Source organism: Excalfactoria chinensis, chromosome 1, assembly GCF_039878825.1.
Source record: "Excalfactoria chinensis isolate bCotChi1 chromosome 1, bCotChi1.hap2, whole genome shotgun sequence".
Taxonomy (NCBI): domain Eukaryota; kingdom Metazoa; phylum Chordata; class Aves; order Galliformes; family Phasianidae; genus Excalfactoria; species Excalfactoria chinensis.
In genome coordinates this window covers 182082195-182106746 of record NC_092825.1, presented here as the reverse complement: position 1 = coordinate 182106746, position 24552 = coordinate 182082195, and the positions used below count along the sequence as shown (strand labels likewise).

Genomic DNA, 24552 nt, shown 5'->3' with positions numbered 1-24552 from the left:
CACTCACAATGCGGTTCTGATCGGTGACGAACTCGTCGATGTTCTCGAGGTACAGCTCATCCTCCATGGCGGCCGGATGGGGCCGGACCTGAAGCGGGAAGAACCCCCCCCCCCTCCCACACAGCGTTCCCGCGCACCTCAGTGCCAAGGCCGCCGCGCCGCCGCCATAGCAACCAAGGGGAAGCGACGGGAGCCGCGAGGGGACAAAAAGCTTGAGGCGGCGCTTCGCGGAAACTCAGTTGGCCCCGCCTGTTGGCTCCGCCCCCTTTCATCTACAGGCCCCGCCCCTCAGGTCCTAGCAGGGTGGTATCAGCCCAGCTCCGTGTGATAGCCGCTGTCCGATGATATTCGGGTCCATGTCACCTGTAACTTCAACGTGTTCATTGATGGGTACCGAGAACTGAAATGGAGGAGGAAGGAGGTTGTCTCAGAGGGTTTGAAAGGAGAGATAGCGACGCTTGGTGTAGCACTGAGGAGTGCCCAAGGTCCTGGTGGGAATGCGTTTATCCTCCCTGCTTTTCTTTCTCACTCTTTCTTTGAGTGATGCCACTTGAAAGAGGGATCGTCAACCCACTGAATGCCTGGAGAAGAGCTTAAGGTCTGGCTGGAGTGGGAGCTGGGGGATCCTTCCCACATCTCTTCTGGTTGCCCTGCTAGAGCAGCAGGCACTATAGGATGGCCCATGGACTTGAACAAGGGGCTAAAGACTCCAAGGTACCTCATCTCCTTGCCCTGATGGTGATGATCTTCCATAAGGGAAGCACACAGAATGAATAGGAAAGAAGAACAAAGACGAGCTCACTGTAATGCAGCAAACTGACAGATGTTGAAGGTCTCTGGGTTTCCTCTTGCATAACTGGAAGCGTTTTTGGAAGCATTTCCAGGGGGCACTTCTGTGACCCTTTCTAGGACCCACGAGGGTCTGTTTTTCCTCAGTGCTCAGATGATGAATCCAAGGCAGCTGTCTCAGATTTCAGACATCTCCATTTGCACTCGCTTACGGCGGGGCGTATCGATGCTAATTGGACCTGAAAGCACTTTGGGAGCGTTCCATTAAAAGGTCTGACCATGCTCTTTTGCATTGGATTTGCAGCGCCCTCTAACAAACATGAGTTAAACCCAAGTTCCTCTTCCAAGCAGTCGATGCGTTTGAGCCTCATGATGATGAGCCACAGAGAGGTTATGTGGCTTGCCAAAGAGTCTTTCAATGCTCCCAGGTGCAAAGCCCAAGTATCCTGACTATCAGACTTTATTTTTCCCTTCAAAGCACTATGAAAGATTCTTTCAGACGCTGCTTGTTCGTAACAAAATGTCTCGTACTTATCTCGCCAGCGGGAACCCAGCCCAAGGACTCATCATAATGGTCGGTTGGTTGGCAAAAGCTTTCGAAGAAAACAATGAAAAAGAATGGGCAGAGTCTTTGGAAATGTATGAAATACAGTGGCTGGAAAGAGCCTGACCGAGGAGTTTGAGTGAAAGGAGTTCTGTTGGTGTTGTAATTAATACCAGATGGGGGGGGGACTGGAGTGAACAGCAGTGTTGAATGGTGAGCAAAGACACAGAGATGGAATCATCGATCCACAGGAAGGTTTGAGGTGGAAGGGACCTCTAAAGGCCATCTGGGTTGCACTCTCAATGAACAGGGACACCCACAGCTCCATCAGTGCTCAGAACCCATCCAGCTTGGCCTTGGGTCTCTTCACATCTGAGTGTCAAAGCACTATTAAGTGAATCTGTCCAAAACTCATCCAAGTGCAGGCACCCTTTTCCTTTGGGAGGTTATCAAGGCACTCTGATTAGAGGCTCCTGAAGGTCCAGTGTTGAGGAAGAACAACCCTTGTGTCCAGGTCTCTCTAGATGGCATCCCATCCTTCTATTCTGCCAACCCAGCTTGGTGTCATCAGCAAACTGCGGAGGGTGCACTCAATTAAATCATCTATGTCATTGATAAACATGCTGAAGAACACTGGCCACAAGATGGATCCCTGTGGAACAGCACTCATCTCTGGCCTCCACCTGGACATAGAGCCATTGACCGCAACCCTCTGGTTGTGTCCATTCGACCAATTCCTTTTCCACTGAGTTGTTCAGCCATTAAAAACATATCTCTCCAATTTAGAGATAAGGATATGGAAAGGGGGGAAATCAACTTTTTTCATGAGCAGATAGCAATGCTCAAGGCCAGGTTGGATGGGGCTCTTGGACAACCTGATCTGGTGCCTCATTTAGTGGTTGGCATCCCTGCCCACAGCAGTAGGTTGGAACTGGAGGATCTTTGGGGTCCCTTCCAACCCAAGCTGTTCTGTGGTTCCATGAATAACACTTGTCAGACAGACACATAAGGAGATACAGAGTTTGACGCTCTTCTCTTACCCCAAGATGAATTAAAAATAACAAGGTAGAATTAAAAGGATCCTTGTTGCTAGGAATCCTGTGCAGTGGATGAGTCAGACCTTCAGCCTCCTTCTTCACCATACGAAATACATAAGCGTAGCTAAAATAAATCTTGACATGCTCCAGAAGGCAAGGCAGCAATAGCAAGAAAGGATAGGCCTCTAAGAAATAAATAACTTGCTTGGATGAAGAATGAATTAACAGGAACACGTCTCCTCTCTGACAACCAGCATAGTTTATCAGTCAGATATTACTGTTATTACCACCAGAGACCAAGTTTTAGATGCCCAGCACTTGTGGGACACCTACATTGGAGGTTCCCACTCACGTTTGATGGTGCATCTTGGTATGATTTCTTCATGGAGAGAGAGTTTGCACCACTCATACAACCAAATTTACTTGACTTTTGTAACTTGCACTGTCTTTTAGGCCAGGATTTCTTGTACTTTCGTAGGAAGAGTCCCTTCTTAAGAGATAAAAACTTAAGGCTTAAGCACTGTAGTAGAAAAAACATCTGGGACTATATCAGCACAAGGAATATCATGTCTCCTGCCAAGTAGAATCATAGAATCACAGAACATCCTGCATTGGAAGGGGCCCATAGGGATCATCGAGTCCAACTCCTGGCTCCACACAGCATCACCCAAGAAAGCACAAGCTGTCACATCTTAAGAAAGATGATTGACATGAATGGCTTCAAAACCATCATGGGAATTTCCCAGTTTGAGTCACACTGTCAGCTGGCATTGCTGATTTCAGGTTTTTGTGTGATATCCACATCTCATTCTGAGCCTGTTCTCAGGGCCGTTGCTCAAGGAGATGGACAGAATGGATCCCCAATGGACTGCTGTTCTTAATGTCTTTTATTTCAAGGCAATTAGTGTGCCTCAGCATGGAGTACCTGACATTTACTCAATAGGAGCATGGGCACAGGAGGAGCTGTGGCAGAGCAGTGTGTTTTCTAGCAGCTCTGCAGATCATTTTCCCCAGCAGGCGTGCTATTAAAGAAGACAAACAGGAGCAACAGCTAGGAAATAATTCAAATCTTCAGAGAAAAAAAACTACCAATGGAACAGAATAGGAAAGCATGGTGCACTCCTCCTGCATGCTAGGGAAGGGAGCAAACTCAGCTCAGTGTTCTGCATCCAAGGTCAGAAAGCTCCTTGCCTCCTCCTGTGTTGCATACCCTGTGGGTGTGCAGATGTTGGCTTGGCCAGGCCACGTTGAGTGGGATATTCTTCTCTGTTAGGATAGGACTTTTAAAAGTCTGTTAGAGATGTGATCCATGTTTTCCTTGTGTAGAAAGTCTGACTGCAGGTCTGTGTGTTCCATTTGGCAATTCACGGTAAAGTATTGATGTCAACTCAAGATGGAGTTATATCAAAAATTGATGGCTTTTTTGGTGATATTGAAAAGCACTACCTCTGTCAGCCATTTTTATCTTCAAGTTTTGGGACCAGTCTTCCTTTGGATCCAACCAACGACTCAATGTCATTTTGTAAATGATAACTTCTTTTTAGCGCTTCACCACCAATGACCCACCTGACTTCAGGAAAGCAAACGACGTTCCCATCGTCAACACCTGTGCTTTTAAGGAACTCCTGGAATTGGCCAAGATTCGGTCCCTTGACGTTACGAAATCCACAGCTTTGATGATGATTTGCACAATGTTCCTCAAGCTTTTGTGCATCCATATGTTCCTGATGCATGATGCAGTGCTACTTCATCAAACCTGAGCTGTTGGCAGAATTTGCATCACTTATCGACTCACCTTCTATTAATTGTTATAAGTTCCTCTTTTACCAAAAATTGCTGGGGTGCCATCAGATACGGGATGTACCGGATACATTCACAAAGGTTAAAGAAAACTGCTTTATTGTAATTTTTACTGCTTCATACCAATCAAGAGACTGAGTTGTGTCCTTCAGTGACACCAAAGAAGCCATTTCTTCAGTGACATTCATGTTATCAATACTACTAGTAAGACAGCAAGTTGAATCACGGAGTGCTTTGAGTTGGAAGGGACCCTTGGAGGCCATCTGGTTCCATCTGGTCCCACTCCCTGCCATGCACAGGGACACCCAGAGCTCTGTCAGGTGCTTGGAGTCCTGTCCAGCCTCACCTTGAATGTCCCCAGAGATGGAGACATCTCACTGGGAACTCTATTGAGCCGCATCTGTAGCATCACTACTTCCATTTATCGCCAAAGCAGCAAATATGAAATCAGCAGCTCCGCTCTCCAAATTTCTTTCCATAGATTTTCCTTTTTCCTTCAGTTCACCTGGCCATAGTCTGGTGAGACAAAATGGCTTAAGAAAAATCCATTTTACTGGGACAAATGATATCCATCGCTCTTTCCATACGTTGCTTAATAAACTCATCATCAGTCAGTATCATTAATTTCATTTCTTTTGCATTCAGATTTGCTACCAGACAGCCTCAACTCATGCAGTTCCCTCCCTTGGTCAGCAGGAGACAGCTGCACACCGTGCTTGCTGGAAGCTCTGCAGTTGCACATGTTCAGGCTCTGCTGCTCTTGCTGGGAACAGAAAGAGCTGAGCTGCATTGCACTTCAGCTTGTGCAAACCGTATGTGAACTAGGGCCATTCTCCTTCATCCCACTGCACTTCTGAAATCAACCAATGCAACGGATCCAAGAGTGGAACAAGCTGAAGACTCCTGAAGCTCAGGAACAGGTTGCCCAGAGATGATCATAGAATGATAGAATGACCTGGGTTGCAAACACTCACAGTGCTCATTCAGTTCCAACCCCTTGCCAGCAGACCAGAGCCACATCCAGCCTGGCCTTGAATGCCTGCAGGGATGGGGCATCCACAGCCTCCTTGGGCAACCTGTTCCAGTGCATCACTATCCTCTGGGTGAAAAACTTCCTCCTAAGATCCAACCTAAACCTCCCCTGTCTCACTTTAAAACCATTCCCCCTTGTCCTATCACTGCCCACCCTCACAAACAGCCGTTCCCCCTCCTGTTTATACTCTCCCTTCAAGTACTGGATGCCCACAATGAGGTCTCCCTGCAGCCTTCTCTTCTCCAAGCTGAACCAGCACAGTTCCCTCAACCTTTCCTCACAGCAGAGCTGCTCCAGTCCCTCTGAACATCTTAGTGGCCTCCTCTGGACCCCCATCCAAGAGCTCCACATCCTTGTGGTTAAGACCTCCAATCTCAATTCACTGCACCATGCCCACTGACTGTGTCCCTCAATGCCACATCTCCGTGGTCCTGCAACAAACTCCAGGGACGGTGCCTCCTCCACCTCCACAGAATCAAATGAAGTGGGTGCCCCATCCCTGAAGACATCAAGGCCAGGGGATGGGCTCAGAACACTGATAGAGCTGCGGGCATCCCTGTGTATTGCAAAGAGTGGGACCAGCTGCCCTTTAAGGGTCCCTTCCAACTCAAACCATTCTTAGATTCTATAAGACCAACCCATTACCCCGTGGGCTTTAGGACAGGGATGCTCATTACCCCCAGGCATCATTGCTCAGAGCCCCACACAGCTCTGTGTTGTAGAGCCCCGGAGATGAGCTGCTGTGCACCGAGCAGCAGAGCCCCTCACTATTGCAGTGAAGCCCCTGGCTCCACGAGAGCTCTGAGCGGATGCAGATCCTCACTTGAATGCGTCAATTTTTACCTGGCAAAGGGCAGGGAAGGAAATTACACGTTCAACAAGTGTTAAAATCAGCCCACGTGACGCACGTGCCCCCACTGAGCTCTTCTCCAGCGCTCACAACAACGGCATTACTCAGCTGGCATCACATCTGCTTTGCTGGTAATAAATTCCAGACATCCTCTTCCTCCCGTGGTCCCATGAACTTTCTCTGTTTCTCCTTGTTCCTTCGTGTCGCTGCAGCTAATTCTGGTTCTGTGTCATCTTGCTCCTGACTTGACACCACCGTTCAGCGCGGCTCTGAAGACATTACTCATCATTTCTTTTCTTTAAAGCTTCTTCTCGTCTTTTGTTTTTTTCCTGCCTTCTACATTTGGGATGGTTTCCTGACCCAGTAACTGCAGTATTAAACTCTTCACCTCCGGAGCACAGTGTATGTTTGGGTATTGCAGACTGACCTGAGGGTTACGGTGAATTTGCTGAAGCTCTTCCACCAGAGGATTTCTTCTATGGTATGAAGTCTGGTTCTGATCTCACTTATGTTTAAGTGGGCTCACGTTGCACCAGGGAAGGAGTCAGCACTGCTGGAGGCGTTCCTGAATCGTGGAGATGTGACACTGAGGGTCAATGGGCATGGTGGGGTGTCTTGGGGTTGGGTTTGGAGACCTTGGAGGTCTTCTCCAACCTTAATGATTCTATGATCTTATGATTCTGTAACTGGATAAAGCCCTCCACAATCTGACCCAACCTGAGAGCAGACCCTGCTTTAAGCAGCAGGTTGGAGCAGAGTTTTCCCAATCCCTTCCTATCTGAGTCTTGATCCTACAAACCTCTGTGGTACTTCTTTGTCCCATGAATAGGAGAGAAGCAGCAGGTCTCTAATACAGAAGGACAGAGAAGAAAGGGTGGGAACTTCATTAATGTCTAAAGACTGATGCTGTTGAGGTTAAAAAGACACCAAGCATTGCTAAGCAGCACTTTCAAAACTGTAAAGCTTTTTACGTTCAGAATCTCAAAGCTTTTGATAAACAAAGTCAAGCACAATCACTCCCACATCACAAAGCTGAACTGCTTCCCAAACTCCCCACTTCCTCACCTCCTGCTCTGTTATTCTATGATATGATTGGACTCAATGATCTTAAAGGTCTTTTCCAACCTTAGTGATACTGTGAATCTATGGTTCTTCCTGGCCCTGGCATACTGCATGACCGACTGCAGCATGATTTCTCTGCCTCCCCATTGGTATAACGTCTCAGTAGAACAGTTCAAGATCAATCTATAAACAGTGCCACGTACTCGCCCCACCTTTTTTCTGTTGTGCTAAATCCAACGGTTAAGCGTCAGCTTCCTGCAGGTATGAAAACTAAAGTCAACAAAGCAACAAAGGAGCCAAGCTTCTAAGGGACACCGGATGAAGAGCCGGTCTGACTCCTGGGTCTCGTATGTAACAACCAGCCCTGCCTGCTGCCACCACCCTGTTGATGCAGCCCAGGGTACCATTGACCTTCCAGGTTGCAAGAGCACACTGCAGGCTCACATCCAGCTTTTCATCCACCAGGAGCACCAAGTTCTTCACTGCAGAGCTGCTATCAATGAGTTCTCCCAGTCCTCGCTGTCCTTTCTGGGTCTTCAAAGACCTGCCAATATAACTGCACACCAGCCAGCTCCCTAATTCAGCTCTTCCAGAAGATCCTTCTTATCAGAGATGTTCTGATGAGTGCTTAACCCAGCTGGGATGGTTCCAGCAGGACTGGCTGCCCCGAGAGAATGCTGACCTCCAGCTACTGGGGACAAAGCAGAGACAGGATTTACCTCACCAACGTCAATGAGAGAGGAGCAGTGTGTGCACAGACCTTTGCTTTGTGAGCAGAATCCCCACCTCCTGGCAGCACAGGGAGTTTGGAGTAGCCATGCTGACCTGAGATGCCTCGAAGGACAATGGAGAGAAGCCAAAGTGACACAGAAACTCGCCCCAGCTCTGACCCATCTCCCCAGGCACAGCGAGGAGCTTCCTTAACTACTTCCTAAATGCACCCCTGGTGCGTGCAGCCCGCAGCACAGCCTCACACGTACACTTCCTTGTTTTTCTTCCCTTTTGTCACAGCTTCGGGAACGTTTCTTTGAGTCACTGAATATATAATGGGGGTCACAGCAGCTCTGGCTATGGGCCACATCCATCAAGACCATGCCTGAATGAACTGGAAAGCTCTGCTCGAGTCATTCCCTCCCAGCAACCTTGGTGGAAGGTTTGTTGTGGAATAAGCCATGGTAGCAATGCTCATCCTTCAGAGAGAACTGCAGGACTGTCAGGCAGGGCTTGCAGCACTTAATGTGTGGTGCAAGGATTTGGTTGACCCTTCCGAGCTACTATATGGAAACCTGTAATGGGCATACAGGAAAAATGAACTCATGGCTTAAAGCTTCCCAGAGCAACCTCCTTATCATAGAATCACTGAGATTGGAGAGGACCTCTAAGATCACAAGGTCCAACCCCAACCCACTCCCACCATGCCCAATGACCATGTCCCTCAGTGCCACATCCCCATGGCTCTTGAACATCCCCAGGGTTGGGGAATCCACTGCCCTCCTGTGCCAATGCTTGACATGAGGAAACAGTGCTATAAAATGCAAGAGAGTAAAAATCACAACTCGATCCGACATGAAAAGATCATCATAGAGATGTAATTCTGCTCAACTAAATACTTCCATTACACACCAACCCAAGAGACCTCTCCATCACTGATGTCCCAAAGACCCAACTGGATGGCAGCAATCGATCCCCCATGATGAGCGCAATGGAGGAGATGACCTCTGAGCTTCGTCCAGCACAATGGGTGAGAAGAGGCACTTGGTGAAGGCCCCACAAGCACGACCAAGAGTGTTCCAGTTTTCTCAGGGCAGGATTTTCCTTCTGAGATTGTATAGCCCATAGCAGAGCTGGGCTCTATTCCACGTGCCAAACTCTTGCACACTTCAAATCCTTCCTTTAATTGCTAAACACAGAGAGCAGTCAGTGCTGGTGCTGGAGTGGCCCTCAGAAAAAGGAGATGGTTTGCCAGTTACCTTTTGCTTGAAGAAAGATGGGATTTTGCTCAAAGGCTCATGGAGGGGATATCCCCATACCTGGTGCTGTGAGGGGCACTCAGACTGAGCACCCCACTCCCAGCTCTGCCCACGACACCAGGATAGCTCCATCGCCTCTCTGTGACATCCTGGTCCTGCCAAAGTCAACAGGAATTTTGTCACGGATGGCACCGGAGCCAAGACGCTGACCCAGCAGCCCCCCTCCTGCAGGCACCTGCCTCACACCTTTGTCCTCTCAGCCCCTTCCTGCTATTAAGCCCTGGCTTGCCTCAGCCCTAAACCTCCCCGAGGGGGTAATGTCCTTCTGCCTGCTGCCTCCTGCCAGAAGAACCGGCCCTGCCTGCTACTACAATCAGAGGAGTTGGTGAGGATTCAAGGAACTCAGCAAGCACTCAAAGGAAAAGGCAATGCAGAACAGTAAATGATCACGTCACAAAGGAAAAACCCTTAACAATGCTCAAACCCTGGCATAAGGACAGAATGTGAACCATCCGTGGCTCCTTTCCATGCAAATTTCTCTATATCCTCCCTGCCTCAAAAGCAGGATACTGACAGTAAATACCCTGGTTACTCATCCATGCTCACTTCTGCTTTCTTATTTACAAGGATCCCAGACCTACTGCACACAGTTCCCCCCATCTTACGCAGGCAGCGCTGCTGCATGCCAAAAAGGAAGAGCACTTGGCTTTGATGTCCAGCAAGAACTTGAAGCTTAATCATAAAGAAGGAAATAATTCAATACACACACAATGTGGGTGCAAAATACAAGCGTCTCCTGCCAAGGGTGGGCGCTGCCAGTTGGCCTTGGCCCCGCTGCAACAGCAGAGACCCCAAATTCAGGTGGAGGTTGATGGCCGTGAGCTGAGGGCCTCCATTGATGGGACAAGAGGTAACGGCTTCAAGTTGCACCAGGGGAGGGTCAGGTTGGATATTAGGGGAAAATGATTCTTTGAAAGAGTGGTAATGCATTGGAATGGGCTGCACAGGAAGGTGGGGGAGTCATCACCCCTGGAGGTGTTCAAGAAGAGGGTAGATGTGGCCCTAGAGGACATGGTGGAGGTGGGTTGCGCTTGGTGACCTTGGAGGTCTTTCCTACCTCAGCCATTCTATCATTCTAAGAGTTGTTGCGGTAGGGGTGGGTTGGGATTGGCCATGATGACCTTAGAGGTCTTTCCTACCTCAGCCATTCTATGATTCTATGAGTCCTTATATTGGCAGTGGTCTGGCGTTGGCTTTGATGACCTTAGAGGTCTTTTCTAACCTCAACCATTCTATGATTCTATGAGTTGTTGTGGTAGGGGTGGGTTGGGGTTGGCCTTGATGACCTTAGAGGTCTTTCCAACCTCAACAGCTCTACTACAGGGGCTGCTGGAGCAAAACACGCCCCATGACGAGCTGGCACAGTGACACGGTGACATTCACAGTGTTGTTTCCCAGGCTGTATCAGTTTTATAACCCACTGCAACACCCATCCCCTTTTCATCAGGAACGTAAGCAAACAAGGAAAGCGCCTTTCCTTCCCTTCAGACACCCGCAGAGAAGAGCTGCAGCCTACATGGCACTCAGGTGACAGCCAAATTACCGGGTACTACAAAGGGTGGCTGACCAGCACGGCCTATTTCTGATAAAAACACATTTATTAACATTTGATTTTGCTATAAAAATCAAACGCGTGTCTCATGACTTTCATACCTTAATCTCGTCGATAACATGTAACACGGAGCTGGGAACGGCTCTGCCTTTAATGGTTGACTCATTGCATCCCGACCAGACCGACCTATTTTCTCCATCTGCAATAAAAAGTCACACCAGGAACACGTTATCACTCCCGAAGTCGCAGCGTGATTAATTGCAGTGCACATCAATGCAACGCAGCTCGGCTAGCTTTATGTATGAGAGCTTTTGTACAATAACCTCATGTGTGATCTGCGACCTTGGGACACCAGCCTGGAGCCCTGGGCCCTATCAGCCACCCCCATGCCCCAGTCTCTCATCTCCATGACTTAACCCCCATCCCCAGGCCCTGCCCCTATCTCCTATCTGCTGTCCCCTGTTTTTGGACTCTTCCAGTCATCCTCATTCTCAGCCCCTCTCCCTGTCTGTCCGTGAGCTCCAGAACCAGACCCCAACCCTATGCTCCCAAGACCTCATCCCCTTCCCAATCCTGCCCCTCCTGCTTGCCCCCTGTCTCTTGTGCCTATTTCTCTATCTCCTCCCGTCCTTCACCCCCTGACCCCATTGCAGACTCCATTCCCTATCTTGTCTCAGGCCATGTTCCACATCCCCAACATATTCATTGCCATCCACTGCCATCCTCCACATGTGTCCCCTATCCCCATCGGCATAGGCCCCATCCCTTAACCCTGGTCCCATTTCCCCTGCCCCCAAGCTCATCTCCTATCCACATACACCTAACCCTTGACTTTTGTCCCCTATTTCTGTCCCCTATATCCTGCTCCCAGGCCCTCGACCCCTTCCTGTCTCCTGCTCCTGGTCCCCTGCTCCCTGTACCGGTGCCATCATCGACACCCACCTGGTTCCTATCCCCTATATCCCATTCCCAAGCTTTATCCTCTGTCTTTCATCTCCTGTCCCCATATCTGTCCCATCACTGTCCCCTATTCCTGATCTCCTATCCCTGTGACTTTCCCTTACCCACCCATACCTGTGCCCTGTTCCTCCATTCTATTCCCACACCCTGCTCCCTGTCTTTGACCCCATCCCCATATCTGTGCCCAGCTCCTGTTCCCCCTTTCCAAGTCTCCTATCCCCTATCCCTGTGCCCATCCCCTACTCACATCCATCCATTTTCTGTCTCCAATTCCATAACCTCATTCCCCTGTTTCCCACCCACATATACGTGGGCCCCAGTCCCTATATCCTAATCCCTGGCCTCATACCCTATCCTCAATTCTGTCTCCACTCCTATTCCCCATATCACCTATAGGGTGATAAGGGGTCCCTTATCACCTACCCCTGCCTCCTCCCCAAACGCACCTGTCCCCTATATCCATTCCCAAGTACCACTTTCTATCCTCAGTCCCCTGTCCTCCATTCCCGATCCATCACCCACATCCCCTGTATTCTAATCTCAGTTAATTCAATATCCTCACATATACCTGGATCCATCCCCTGAGATCCTATTCCTTGCCTCCATTTCCCCTCCTCATTCCTGCCCCCTCCCCATGTACACTTCCCCCCCAGACCCCAATAAACCTTTCCTAGGCCTTGCTTCCCATCTCTCATCCCCTGGGCCCCACAGCTGAGTCCTAAATCCTAATGCCAGCCCCTATAAACTGTCCCCATGCCTGTTCCCTAAGCACATACACCTTCCCTGCCTCCTATATCCCAGTCCTAGGACTCGTTTCCTGCCCCCTATATCCCAGTCCTAGGACTCGTTTCCTGCCCCCTATATCCCTGTCCTAGGACTCGTTTTCAGCCCCCTATATCCCTGTCCTAGGACTCGTTTTCAGCCCCCTATATCCCAGTCCTAGGCCTGGTTTCCTTCCCCCTACATACATATACACCCGTGCCCTATATCTTAACACCAAGCCCTATAACCTACCTCCACACCTGCCCCCTACTCACATACACCCACCCCCTCCTTCCCCTATATTCCATTCTAAGAGCCCCGACCCCTTCCTACATCCACCTGGACCCTATATCCTAACCCCAGGCCCTATTCCCAGTCCCCTCTTCTCACACCTACCCCTAACTCACATACATTGCTCCCCACACCCCCGCCCTCCATATCACACCCCCAACCCTCGTTTCCCCTCCCCTATCCATCCCAATTGCAGCCCATCCCCCAGGCCACGCCCCCGAACCAAGACCACGCCCACTTCCCCCAAGCCCCGCCCACATCCTCAGGCCACGCCCCCCCCACCCACAGGCCCCGCCTCCTCCCCCCGCCATGCCGGTTCCGGCCGTGCGGGCGGTCTCGTTGGGTTTGCGGCCTTACGAGGAAGCGTTGCGGGTTCAGCAGCGCTGCGTGGCGGCTGCGAAAGCGGCTCGGGGTCCTTCTCCTCGTCCACCATCCGAATGCGTGGTGCTGAGCGAACCCGAACGGCCCGTCTACGCTTGGGGGCTGCGAGGAGCCCCGACTGAACGGGAGGCGGAGAGGCTGCGGGCGGCGGGTGCGGGGTTGGCTGCGGTACGGAGGGGAGGCAGCGTGACGTTCCACGGGCCAGGGCAGCTGTTGGCCTTCCCCGTGTTGGACCTGAAAGCGAGGGGAATGCCGCTGCGGGGATACGTGGAGCGGCTGCAGGACGTGGCGGTGCGGCTGTGCAAGAGGGTCGGGGCGATGAGCGCCGCCGGGCGACCACCGCCATACACCGGAGTGTGGGTGGGGGACGGCAAAGTGTGCGCCGTCGGTGAGCGATTGGAGGGGGGGGGGGCTGCACGGGGCTTTGGGGGGTTACAGAGGGTGTGTGTGCAATGTGGGGGTGCACTCGGTGTGGGGGGATGTATAGCAGTGTGTGCACCAGGGGTCTTTGCACGGGGGGGGGGGGAGGTGGGTGGGTTGCAAAGGGTGTGTGTGCAGTGTGGGGGTGCACTGAGGGTGCATGCATGGTGAGGGGGGAATGCATAGCAGTGTGTGCACCAGGAGTCTTTCATGGGGGGGGGGGGGGAACGTGCATGGGGTTAGGGGGAGGTGGGTGGGTTGCAAAGGGTGTGTGTGCAATGTCGGGGTGCACTCGGTGCATGCATGGTGTGGGGGGAGATGCATAGCAGTGTGTGCACCAGGGGTCATTGCACGGGGATGGGAGTTGGGTGGGTTGCAAAGGGTGTGTGTGCATTGTGGGGGTGCACTCGGTGCATGCATGGTGTGGGGGAATGCATAGCAGTGTGTGCACCAGGGGTCATTGCACGGGGGGGTGGGAACGTGCACGGGGTTAGGGGGAGGTGGGTGGGTTGCAAAGGGTGTGTGTGCAATGTGGGGGTGCACTGGGTGCATGCATGGTGTGGGGGGATGCATAGCAGTGTGTGGACCAGGGGTCATTGCACGGGGGGGGGAGGTGGGTGGGTTGCAAAGGCTGTGTGTGCAATGTGGGGGTGCACTCGGTGCATGCATGGTGTGGGGGGATGCATAGCAGTGTGTGCACCAGGGGTCTTGCACAGGGGGGGGGGAGGTGGGTGGGTTGCAAAGGGTGTGTGTGCAATGTGGGGGTGCACTTGGTACAACATGCATGGTGTGGGGGGGATGCATAGGGGTGTGTGCACCAGGGGTCATTGCACGGGGGGGTGGGAACGTGCACGGGGTTAGGGGGAGGTGGGTGGGTTGCAAAGGGTGTGTGTGCAATGTGGGGGTGCACTGGGTGCATGCATGGTGTGGGGGGATGCATAGCAGTGTGTGGACCAGGGGTCATTGCACGGGGGGGGGAGGTGGGTGGGTTGCAAAGGCTGTGTGTGCAATGTGGGGGTGCACTCGGTGCATGCATGGTGTGGGGGGATGCATAGCAGTGTGTGCACCAGGGGTCTTGCACAGGGGGGGGGGAGGTGGGTGGGTTGCAAAGGGTGTGTGTGCAATGTGGGGGTGCACTTGGTACAACATGCATGGTGTGGGGGGGATGCATAGGGGTGTGTGCACCAGGGGTCATTGCACGGGGGGGTGGGAACGTGCACGGGGTTAGGGGGAGGTGGGTGGGTTGCAAAGGGTGTGTGTGCAATGTGGGGGTGCACTGGGTGCATGCATGGTGTGGGGGGATGCATAGCAGTGTGTGGACCAGGGGTCATTGCACGGGGGGGGGAGGTGGGTGGGTTGCAAAGGCTGTGTGTGCAATGTGGGGGTGCACTCGGTGCATGCATGGTGTGGGGGGATGCATAGCAGTGTGTGCACCAGGGGTCTTGCACGGGGGGGGGGGGAGGTGGGTGGGTTGCAAAGGGTGTGTGTGCAATGTGGGGGTGCACTTGGTACAACATGCATGGTGTGGGGGGATGCATAGGGGTGTGTGCAACCAGGGGTCTTGCACGGGGGGGGGGGGAACGTGCACGGGGTTAGGGGGAGGTGGGTGGGTTGCAAAGGGTGTGTGTGCAATGTGGGGGTGCACTGAGGGTGCATGCATGGTGAAGGGGGGAATGCATAGCAGTGTGTGCACCAGGGGTCATGCACGGGGATGGGAGGTGGGTGGGTTGCAAAGGGTGTGTGTGCAATGTGGGGGTGCACTCGGTGCATGCATGGTGTGGGGGGGGATGCATAGCAGTGTGTGCACCAGGGGTCTTGCACGGGGGGGGGGGGGGGGAGGTGGGTCGGTTGCAAAGGGTGGGGGTGCAATGTGGGGGTGCACTCGGTGCATGCACGGTGAGGGGGGATGCATAGCAGTGTGTGCACCAGGAGTCTTTGCACAGGGATGGGAGGTGGGTGGGTTGCAAAGGGTGTGTGTGCAATGTGGGGGTGCACTGAGGGTGCATTCATGGTGTGTGGGGGGATGCATAGCAGTGTGTGCACCAGGGGTCTTTGCACGGGGGGGGGGAACGTGCACGGGGTTAGGGGGAGGTGGGTGGGTTGCAAAGGGTGTGTGTGCAATGTGGGGGTGCACTGAGGGTGCATGCATGGTGAGGGGGGGAATGCATAGCAGTGTGTGCACCAGGGGTCATTGCATGGGGGGGGGGAAACATGCACGGGGTTATGGGGAGGTGGGTGGGCTGCAGAGGGTGTGTGTGCAATGTGGGGGTGCACTGAGGGTGCATGCACGGTGAGGGGGGGAGATGCATAGCAGTGTGTGCACCAGGGGTCATTGCACGGGGGGGTGGGAACGTGCACGGGGTTTGGGGGAGGTGGGTGGGTTGCAAAGGGTGTTTGTGCAATGTCGGGGTGCACTCGGTGCATGCATGGTGTGGGGGGGATGCATAGCAGTGTGTGCACCAGGGGTCTTGCACGGGGAGGGGGAGGTGGGTGGGTTGCAAAGGGTGTGTGTGCAATGTGGGGGTGCACTCGGTGCATGCATGGTGAGGGGGAGAGATGCATAGGGGTGTGTGTACCTGGGGTTTTGCACTTGGTGAGTGCACATGCATTGGGTTTTGGGGTGTGGGGGGGTTGTAAAGGGTGTGTGTGCAACGTGGGGGTGCACTGAGGGTGTATATGCACGGTGGGAATGGAGATGCATAGGGGTGTTTGCAGCAGAGGTTTGCATGGTGGGTGCATCGGGGGATGGATGTGCATGGGGTTTGGGCAGGTGGAGGGGTTGCAAGGGGTGTGTGTGCAACGTGGGGGTGCACTGAGCGTGCATGCATGGTGGGAAGGGGGGATGCATTGGGAGGTGTGCAGAGAGTGGGAGGGGATGCATAGTATGGGGTTTTTGGGGCCAGAGGGTTTGCAAAAGGTGCATGTGAAATGTGGGGGTGTAGTGAGGGTGCATGCATGGTGTGGAGGGGTATACACAGGGGTGTGTGCACAAAGCAGGGTGATGCACAAGGGTGTGTGCACAGGGGTCTCGCATGGGGGGTGTGCACTGGGGGATGGATGTGCATGGAGTTTGGGGGGGGGTGTTGCAAAGGATGTGTTTGCAACTGCTCCCCTTAGAGCAGGGGAATGCAATGGGAGAAGTTTGCATTGGAGGATGAGTTGAGTGAGGGGGTGTGCATGGGGGGGGGGACATACATTGGGGTGAATACACCAGGGGATGTGCAGGATTATGTGCAGTGGGGAGTTTGCATGGGGCTTTGTGCATTGGGATGTATGTGCAGGGGTGGGGTGGGGGGGAGTCATGCATTGAGGGATGGTGCAAGGGAGGAGGAACAACACAGGGTTATGGATGTGCACAAAGGGGATATGCCCAAGGCTGCAGTGTGCATGGAATGGGGTATGCAGCAGGATGGGGCATGCAGAGGTGGCCATGCACAATGGGTACAGTGTGTGCAGGGGGACATGCATAGGGGAGGTGCAGCACTTGGGGGTGGATGACATGGGCAGGTAGGTGCTGCCTTGGGGAGGGTTGTGCTGATGGGTGCCTCATCCCTTAGGGGTGCACTGTGGGAACCACATCACCTCCCACGGGCTGGCACTGAACTGCTGCACTGACCTCTCCTGGTTCGAGCACATCGTGCCCTGTGGGCTGGAGGGGACGACGGCCACTTCACTGAGCCGCGAATTGGGTCGCCATGTCACCGTCGAGGATATCCTTGAGCCTTTCCTTGAGTCCTTCCAGGAGGTCTTTGACTGCACTGTGGTGTTTTCCGAGGAGCCCAGGGACTGAGAAGGTACAGGATGATGGTAAAAGTCACATCACGCCGGTGCTGGAACACACAGATGGTGTGGGATGGTCCCCAGTGCCACGTCCTCACCACGCCACGTCTCGCTGCTGGGATGCTGTGGAAAAAACAAGCCTTATTTAGGAGCAGGGGTTGGACCCACAGAGCTCAGGTCATGTCCTCAGTGAGCACTTAAGTGGTTTGAACTCGTCTCTCCTCACAAAGTCTGCCATTGGAGCGAATGCTCTGGGGTAACAAAAGGGAGAGGTGTTGCTCGGTGAAGTGCTCGTATCTCCTTGCTGCTGTGCAAAAATCAGTGTTGGTTTTATATAAAGAGAGTTGGTGGGAACGTCGGTTGCTGGTGCTTTGCTGTGTGCTTTGTGAATGCTGTCATTGACCCCTGGGTTCCTCTGGAACTGTGAGTGGGCTAAGAGGGACTAAAGGCCACCAGAGAACCTAAAGGCCAGCAAAGGGGAAATAAAGGCCAAAAAAGGGGGACTAAAGACCACCAAAGAGGAGTCAGAAACCACCAGAGTGGGACAGGAGGCCACCAAAGAGGCACTAAAAGCCACCAAGAGGGGACCAAGGGCCACCAGAGAGGCTGAAGGGCACCAAAGAGTGACTAAAAACCAGCAGAGCGAGGTGATACAAATCCACTAAAGAGGGACTAAAAGGTAACAAAGGGGGGACTAAAAGTCATCGGAGGGGCTAAAAGCTACCAAAAAGGGGCAAAAGGCCACCAAAGGGGGACTAAAGTCACCAGAGAGAGGCTAAAGGCCACCAAAGGGGATCTAAAGGCTACCAGGGGGATCAGGGGGGAACACACTGAAGGCCACCAACAAGAGACTAAAAGCCACTAAAGAGGGGCTAAAGCCACCAAGATGATGCTGATCCAGTGGGAAGGAGTGAGGAAAGGGACTGGGGTGCCAGCAGGGTGTGGATATTATTCCCTCTTCCAAGACTGCTGTCCCGGTCACAGCACCTATCCCAGAGCCCTGGTGGTCTGTGACACAATGATACTATTGGGGCTGCAGTGGGGCAGGGAGGGTCCCAATGGGAAGGAATATCCCATTGCACTGCTCACCGGGGACAAGTGTGTCCCCAGCAGGCTGAGTGCCCACTGCATGGCTTGGGTACAGCGTGGACATCCGGAGGAGGGACAGGAAAGCATGACCGGCAGCGTGCAAGGAGGGAAAGGCAGGATCCACCCGGACAGCCCCATAAAAACCTCCTGCATCCGGGCTGAGGAGGTCACACAACGGGGACTGCAGGCTTTGGGGACGCGTTGGTAACCACCAGTGGGGCTGGGTGGCTTTGGCAGGTAGCTCTGCCCCGGGAAGGGGAGGAGGCTGAGGCACTCCCAACCCGGCTGGCGGCCGCGATGCTCCAGTCCCAGCTCAACCCAGCGGCCGTGAAGGCAGCGAGGGCACCCGGTGAGTGCAACCTTCCTCCCCTTGCCTACCCCTATCCCAAATTGCACCCTATAAAGTGGGGTGCTGCACCCTGCTGTGGGGCTTTTGGAGGGGGTCCGTGGGGGCATGTGAGGTCGGTGCCCCCCTTGCCAGGGCTCTTTGGGGTGAGTGGGGTCTGTGCGTGGCACACTCAGTTCTAGAGCTGTTATTTAGGATGCCCATCAGTTGGGGTGTGGTGGGACCCCCCCGGGTGGCCAAGGGACATCGGGGTAACACTGACCTGAGTGGGGTCATTTGGAGCTGATGTTGTCAGGATGGGGAGCCTGGGGGGGGGGGATCTCTGGGGTCTTGTTTCTGCATGGGAAGTGCCTGGCGGGGTTGCATCCGTCTGTCTGTCCATCAGAGGATGTCCGACGGTCATCTGTGCCTGAACACCAAGTGTTTCATCCGGGTTCTCTTAAAGTGCCTTCATTCAAAAAGAATTCAATGCTCCTAATTGGATTTTGGAGGTGGGGGGGGATTTAATGAAGGGAGCAGCAAGGCTGGTGCCATGGCTCTGCACTCTGCCAACAGGGTTGGGGCTGCATTTGTGGTTTTTTCTTCCATCAAACCATGCCCTATATACCTTGAAGACCCTTTTGGGGCTCATCCTCAGCCCCAACATCACCCCAGGGCACACCGTCCATGGGGCTGATGCTGCCACCCCACACAGGCTTGGTGAGGAGATGGAGGAGGACAACAGGACGGAGCCGTGGCACCGCAGCCTTCAAGCCATGCTGGATGCCTTGAACCAAACCCTACACGGGGCCATCCTTCGCCCCAGCACCCCACACAACACCAGCACCCGCGCCGGCCGGGATGACAACGCCTACCTGTACATCCTCTTCGTCATGACACTCTTTGCTGCCACTGTGGGCAGCCTCATCCTGGGCTACACCCGATCCCGAAAGGTGGACAAGCGCAGCGATCCGTACCACGTCTACATCAAGAACAGGGTCTCCATGATCTGAGCCCGGTGCCTCCTGCAGAAAGAACCCCGCGGTGCTGAGCCCTGGTGTGGGGCAGGAGCACCGGTGTCACCTGCGGGCAGGTCCTGGTGCCACGGAACCACTGCAGCATATGGGGGTGGTGGAGATGTCTACTTTCCTGCTGTTCTCATGACTTACTGAGGCTGGCAAAGGGCTGTAAAGGAGGAAAATTCCTTGCTCAGACCAGCCAGTATCACCTCCGAAGCACTCTCTGCACTGCTTAGTGTGGGTTTTTTCTGGGGCTAAAAGCTGTGATTTCCGAGCCAGGCTGAGCCCCGCTTCACTGGTGGGGAATTAAAGGAGGTGGTGGTTCTTGACTTGCATCTGCTTCTTCTCCATCTGGTTCCGGGCTGGCCAAAAAGCCACAGTTTGGGTTTCATAGCCTCATTCCATGGCTTGGGATCTCCATGCTGTCAGTGTTGGGTGGACACGGCTGGACCCCGGGGGCTGCAGAGATTTTCCTGCTTCCTTCCTGCAAGGTGCTGCCAGCTGTAGCTTTGCCCTTTTGTACCGCAGCTGCCAAATGGGAAGGGGAAGTGCTCAGGTCCTCCTGGGCTATTTGGCTTTGTCCCTGCTATGAAAGCAGCTCGGTTGGGGTCTGGTTATGGGGTGGTCAGTGGTCAGGAGGATGAATGACCTTGTTCCTGCCCTTGAGATCAGGCTGCCTGCTGGGGGCATCACAGTGAGCTGGTCACAATGTCCATCGTGGTCTCTGCGATGTCTTAATCTTCTCACAATGGCATAATTAATATCTGTAATTGCAGCCACAATGGCTGTCTGTGGAGCATTCACCAAGCCCTGACCCAAAACGTGGGACGTGAGCATTCTGGGGAGGGCTGGTAACCTTGGCACAACGGTGGCAGTGACTCACCCAGCAGATTTAGGATTTCCCTTGCTTTCAGCCATGCTGTGGCCATAGAAAGTGACATAGAGGTCTGGGGGGAGCCCTGGGGGTCCCTGTTTTGGGATCAGCTGTGGGTTCTATGCCAGACAAGTGATTCAAATGCCACTGTCATGCACAGTCCCTGGGAGGGGGCTCAGGAGGGTTTGTTGTGTTTGCACTGCAGTTACAACGTTGGGAAAAGCAAACAAAGCCGTTCTCTGCAAATAAAACAGGGGACGCACAGTGGGCAGGGACAGCCAGAGAACATCCTCCTTCCCTCAGTGGGTTTGTGCTTCAGTTTTCTCCCCTTCTATGGCACTGATCCCCCTCTAGCATCCCGAGCAACCCCTGTGCTGGGGCTGGATGGGGTTCCCCATGATGGGATGGGTGCCACATGGTGAACATCCCACCCATAACCCAGGAAATGTGGCCATCCTGATGGCAGTTGGCACTTCTGGGATATACTGGGGCAGAGCTGGTGACCCCAGAGTCCCTTATGCTGCTGTGTACAGTTTTGGGGGGCAGGGAGAGGGGAACAGCTGTGTCACAGGATGTGTTGAAAGGACTGAAAAAAGAAAAACCCACTGCTTTCCCCTAAATCTGAAATCATTCAAGGAAAAAAGGAGGTCAATGCAAGAGGTCACTGCCCACCATTGGCAGCTCCTTCACCCACCTGCCCCTGACATTAAATTCAAGTGAAGGCCCATAGCCTGCATGCAACAGAGCAACCCGGGTGCCCCCACCGTGGGGGACAGACCCCACCACGCTGGGTGACAAGGTTCCAGTGCCACCTGGTGGTAGATGGTCATATCCCCATGTGTGTCCTCATGCAACTGCACTGTGCTGGGCTCCGGGCGATGTTTGGGGGGGCACCCCCAGAATGGGCTTGATTCTACTACCAGGGGCTAATTAAGGTCTCATCCTGCTGCTGAGCTGCCCCTCATTGAAGCCAGTGGGGCTTGCTCCTTGTGCTCAGCCCATCTCGGGTTTTAAGAGCACAGAGCTAAAGCGGCACCGTCCTTGGCTGAATCTCTAAATCAAAGCGTGCACATTGCAGCTGGCTGCGTTGGGATTTTAAACAATGCAGCCAGGGAAACACAGAGCTCACGTGAGGCCGATTGATTCAGTCGTCGCTGTGTCATTTTGTTTGTTTTTTCAGCACACAGCAATGAATCACAGGTGAGACAACGGCTGTAACCAGTTTGCCTGGGCCTTGGGAAAGGATTTGACAAAGCTGTGTGTATGGGAAGCTGAGTCTGACCTTGGTAATGCAGCTTGGACGCTTGATGTGCTCCCTCTGCAATGCAGCATGGGGGTCCCCTGTGCTTTGCCCAGGTAACTTCTCCAGAGCCTCACTCTTGTCTCATAACACGCTGTGATCCATGGCAGATGCTGAAGCTCCAGGAGGCAGAATCCTATAGAAAGTGTGGTTTCAAGCAGTGATGTTAATTACTTTCTACTGCCCACCTCCCTCTGGAGCAAGATAGAAGAGGTGATGTGAGGTACTGTGGCTGTGGGTGACTGTGGGAATGGGGCTTTCCCTTCAGCTCAGAAGCCCTCAGTGACCCCAAACATCCATTTCTGGTGAATAACAGCTCATCTCACCCAGACACAGCCTCTCTCACACCTAGCAGCAGTCAGGTGCTTTTAGGTAAAGATGTGGCAATTCCAAACTGAAAGCTGCCCTATTAATTAGCAGGTGAGCCCCAGCAGGCAGAGTCCAGATTTGGGGGGTGACATTGAACCCTCTCTATGAATCACCAATTGCAAGGGAGATGCAGCCCCAGCTCTTTACACCCTGCAGGTCTGTCTCCCCTTTCTCTGCTCCTTTTTGCCTTTTCCCCTTCCTGCTGAGGATCTGGGGTCAATGCAGGTGTAGGCACGTGCTGGTGATAAGCTGCAGTCAACTTATCAGAAGTGCAATTGTAAAACCAACCATTGGGGCTGTGATCGTAGGTCAGGGCAGTTCAGCTTGACTCCATCCGGGTACCAAAGGAACTTCTCAGCATAGCATGCATATGGGCTATTAATAACTAGCAGGGAGGGTTAAAAATAATCAGGTCTGGCTTGGAAAGGACAAACTTTGATATATGAGGGGACTGGTGATCCAAGCCAGCTTCCCTTGTGTGCTGAAGTTCCTGCAGTGAAAGCATACTAAGAAGGTGGAGAGCTGAGACAGAGTCCCCCCCAGTGTAGAACTGGAGGCACCAGGAAGAGTGGGGATGCTGGCTGTGGCTTTCATGCCCCTGTGCTCCTCTGCTGCACCTGAGTCTGCAGAGCCTGAGTAAAATGCACTTTATGTGATAGGGCAAGAGATCAGGGTGGGGGGAGGTGATGAGCCTGAGTTTCTCTGTGCTTGCTAACACCCAAGGGGTGCTGCCTCAGATACGTGCCCATGGGCAGAACTGGACCTGTGGCGTGCTTTCAGGTTTGCAACGAGAAGCAGAAGAGCAGCTCCTGGCTCTTGCTTTGGGGTTTTCAAGCAGCTCTGAGTTATGGTTGTTTAGGACATTCAGCTCTTCAGCAAACCAAAGAGCACACTGTCCATGCAGGAGAGTGCAGGGCCAGGCTTCCCCAGGGCTAACATGAAGCACCAAGCCAAGACAGCCACCAGTTCCTGTTATCAATTGTCCCCTGTTGTGTCCTCCCTGTTCCCATTCTCTGTGCTCTGCCTGCCTTTTGGCTGCTTTATCAGCTTAAAAGTGGCATTCAGCTCCCAGAGGCACCTCACCAAGCAGCACACAATCCCCTGGCACAGGTGGTGTTACAGCCTGGCTTTAAGGCTGCAATGTCTGCCTGGAAATATGGTACTCTGAGAGAGGCAAATAAAGCAATGGGAGCTGCTGTGCTCCCACCGGGTAAACCCAAGAGGCACAGCGTGTTCATGATCCATAAATAATAAAACAAAAGCTGTGCTGCAGAGCGAGGGCATGCAGAGTGCAGCTGGGTTCATCCTGCGTGACCCATCTCACTGCAGGAACTGGGGGGGGGGGGGGGGGGGGGTTGGAAACCAATGGGAAAGCAGTGGGAGGGAGCCCCAAGCCTTGTGCAGGGTATCTGGAACCAAGTGTGTGCAATGAAATTGCCATGGAAACACTGTGCCTACCCTGGTGCTGAGGCTCTCCGGCACAGGGCTAATCCTGTTTGTCACGGGTGAGGTTTTGCTCTGTGGTGCCAGGTCCCTGGGGATGTTATCACAACCATACAGATGGTTTTTCCTTCTGATGTGCAGTGACATCGTTGTGAGCTCAGCCATTCTTCTGCAGGAAAACATCGAGGGCATTGCACAGGAGCAAGATCTGCACACCATTGTTCAAGGGTTACAAGGCTGAGATGCTGCAAACTCAGCCCTGGGGCATTCAGCTGTACAAGGGGAATTCTCTTCCTCCCTGCACTGCACAAATGCAAATCCCAAACAGAAAGTGAATGCAATTAAATGCAATTAACAAGTTCTCTATTAACCTACATTATTTTGTCCACATTAAAACAGAAGTGCTCATTCTGAGGTGGGGGGGGAGGAGGAGGGTAAGGGGAGTTATCAACCATTCCACAGTTATGCTACACAAGGGTGCTGTGAGTTTCAAAGCAGCAACACAGGGAGCAGTTCTGTCTCTGAAAGCAGAGCAACACAGCACACAGAGCCATATATATGCACACATGCGTTCTGGCAAGGATGAAGTCATCCCTTCCAGCACAACTACGGTCTGCCTGCAGGCTCTCACCATTCTCTTCCATTACAGCAAGCCATGTCCCATCACTCACCTTGTATATCTCTCTGGCCGTAGGGCATTTTTACTCAGTTTTTAGGCCCCGGAGTGTTTGATGCTGCTCTGTATGTAGCACACTGTCCTCTGTGGATTGCTGGGAGAGAAGAAACATGCCTTGGTCCAGTATCAGCATCACAATGACTGCCTCTTTACTGCTCTCCCTTGG

The 24552-nt window shown here is 53.1% G+C and overlaps 3 protein-coding genes and 1 long non-coding RNA gene across 7 annotated transcripts in view; 2 read left to right on the top strand and 2 right to left on the bottom strand.

Annotated features, from left to right (window-relative positions):
* POLD3 (DNA polymerase delta 3, accessory subunit) overlaps positions 1–199 on the bottom strand; it is a 33942-nt gene extending 33743 nt beyond the window's left edge. The window contains exon 1 of one of the 2 annotated variants that reach the window (XM_072327011.1): positions 8–199. In XM_072327011.1, the coding sequence (XP_072183112.1) occupies positions 8–67 (60 nt within the window). In that variant the 5' untranslated portion in view covers positions 68–199. The remainder of the gene's footprint in view (positions 1–7) is intronic. The other variant, XM_072327012.1, reaches the window with a different exon arrangement.
* Positions 200–12990: 12791 nt separating this feature from the next.
* Positions 12991–17649, top strand: LIPT2 (lipoyl(octanoyl) transferase 2). The gene is made up of 2 exons (XM_072327006.1): positions 12991–13479; positions 17069–17649. Exons 1-2 carry the CDS (start codon positions 13020–13022, stop codon positions 17299–17301), a joined length of 693 nt encoding a protein of 230 aa, XP_072183107.1. The 5' UTR covers positions 12991–13019; the 3' UTR covers positions 17302–17649.
* Positions 17650–17782: 133 nt separating this feature from the next.
* On the top strand, positions 17783–20129 carry KCNE3 (potassium voltage-gated channel subfamily E regulatory subunit 3). Of its 3 annotated transcripts, none has more exons than XM_072327008.1 (2): positions 17783–17970; positions 19421–20129. In XM_072327008.1, the coding sequence occupies exon 2, from the start codon at positions 19434–19436 to the stop codon at positions 19716–19718; it is 285 nt and encodes a 94-aa protein (XP_072183109.1). In that variant the 5' UTR covers positions 17783–17970; positions 19421–19433; the 3' UTR covers positions 19719–20129. The 3 variants fall into 3 exon arrangements, with proteins under 3 accessions (XP_072183109.1, XP_072183108.1, XP_072183111.1); XM_072327007.1 differs by having other exon boundaries at positions 17783–18729; XM_072327010.1 differs by having other exon boundaries at positions 17783–18729; positions 19381–20129.
* Positions 20130–21816: 1687 nt separating this feature from the next.
* LOC140263304 (uncharacterized) lies at positions 21817–24552 on the bottom strand. The gene is made up of 3 exons (XR_011905894.1): positions 24382–24552; positions 23726–23879; positions 21817–22034 (listed from the first exon to the last, which is right to left on the bottom strand). It is a non-coding gene; the product is annotated as an uncharacterized lncRNA (long non-coding RNA).

Bases quoted from the DNA above. Each gene is read 5' to 3' on its own strand.
- LIPT2 (XM_072327006.1), top strand. From the start codon at position 13,020: ATGCCGGTTCCGGCCGTGCGGGCGGTCTCGTTGGGTTTGCGGCCTTAC. The intron at 13,480-17,068 runs GTGAGCGATTGG...CTCATCCCTTAG, and splicing joins CGGCAAAGTGTGCGCCGTCG to GGGTGCACTGTGGGAACCAC.
- KCNE3 (XM_072327010.1), top strand. From the start codon at position 18,678: ATGCTCCAGTCCCAGCTCAACCCAGCGGCCGTGAAGGCAGCGAGGGCA. The intron at 18,730-19,380 runs GTGAGTGCAACC...ACATCACCCCAG, and splicing joins GAAGGCAGCGAGGGCACCCG to GGCACACCGTCCATGGGGCT.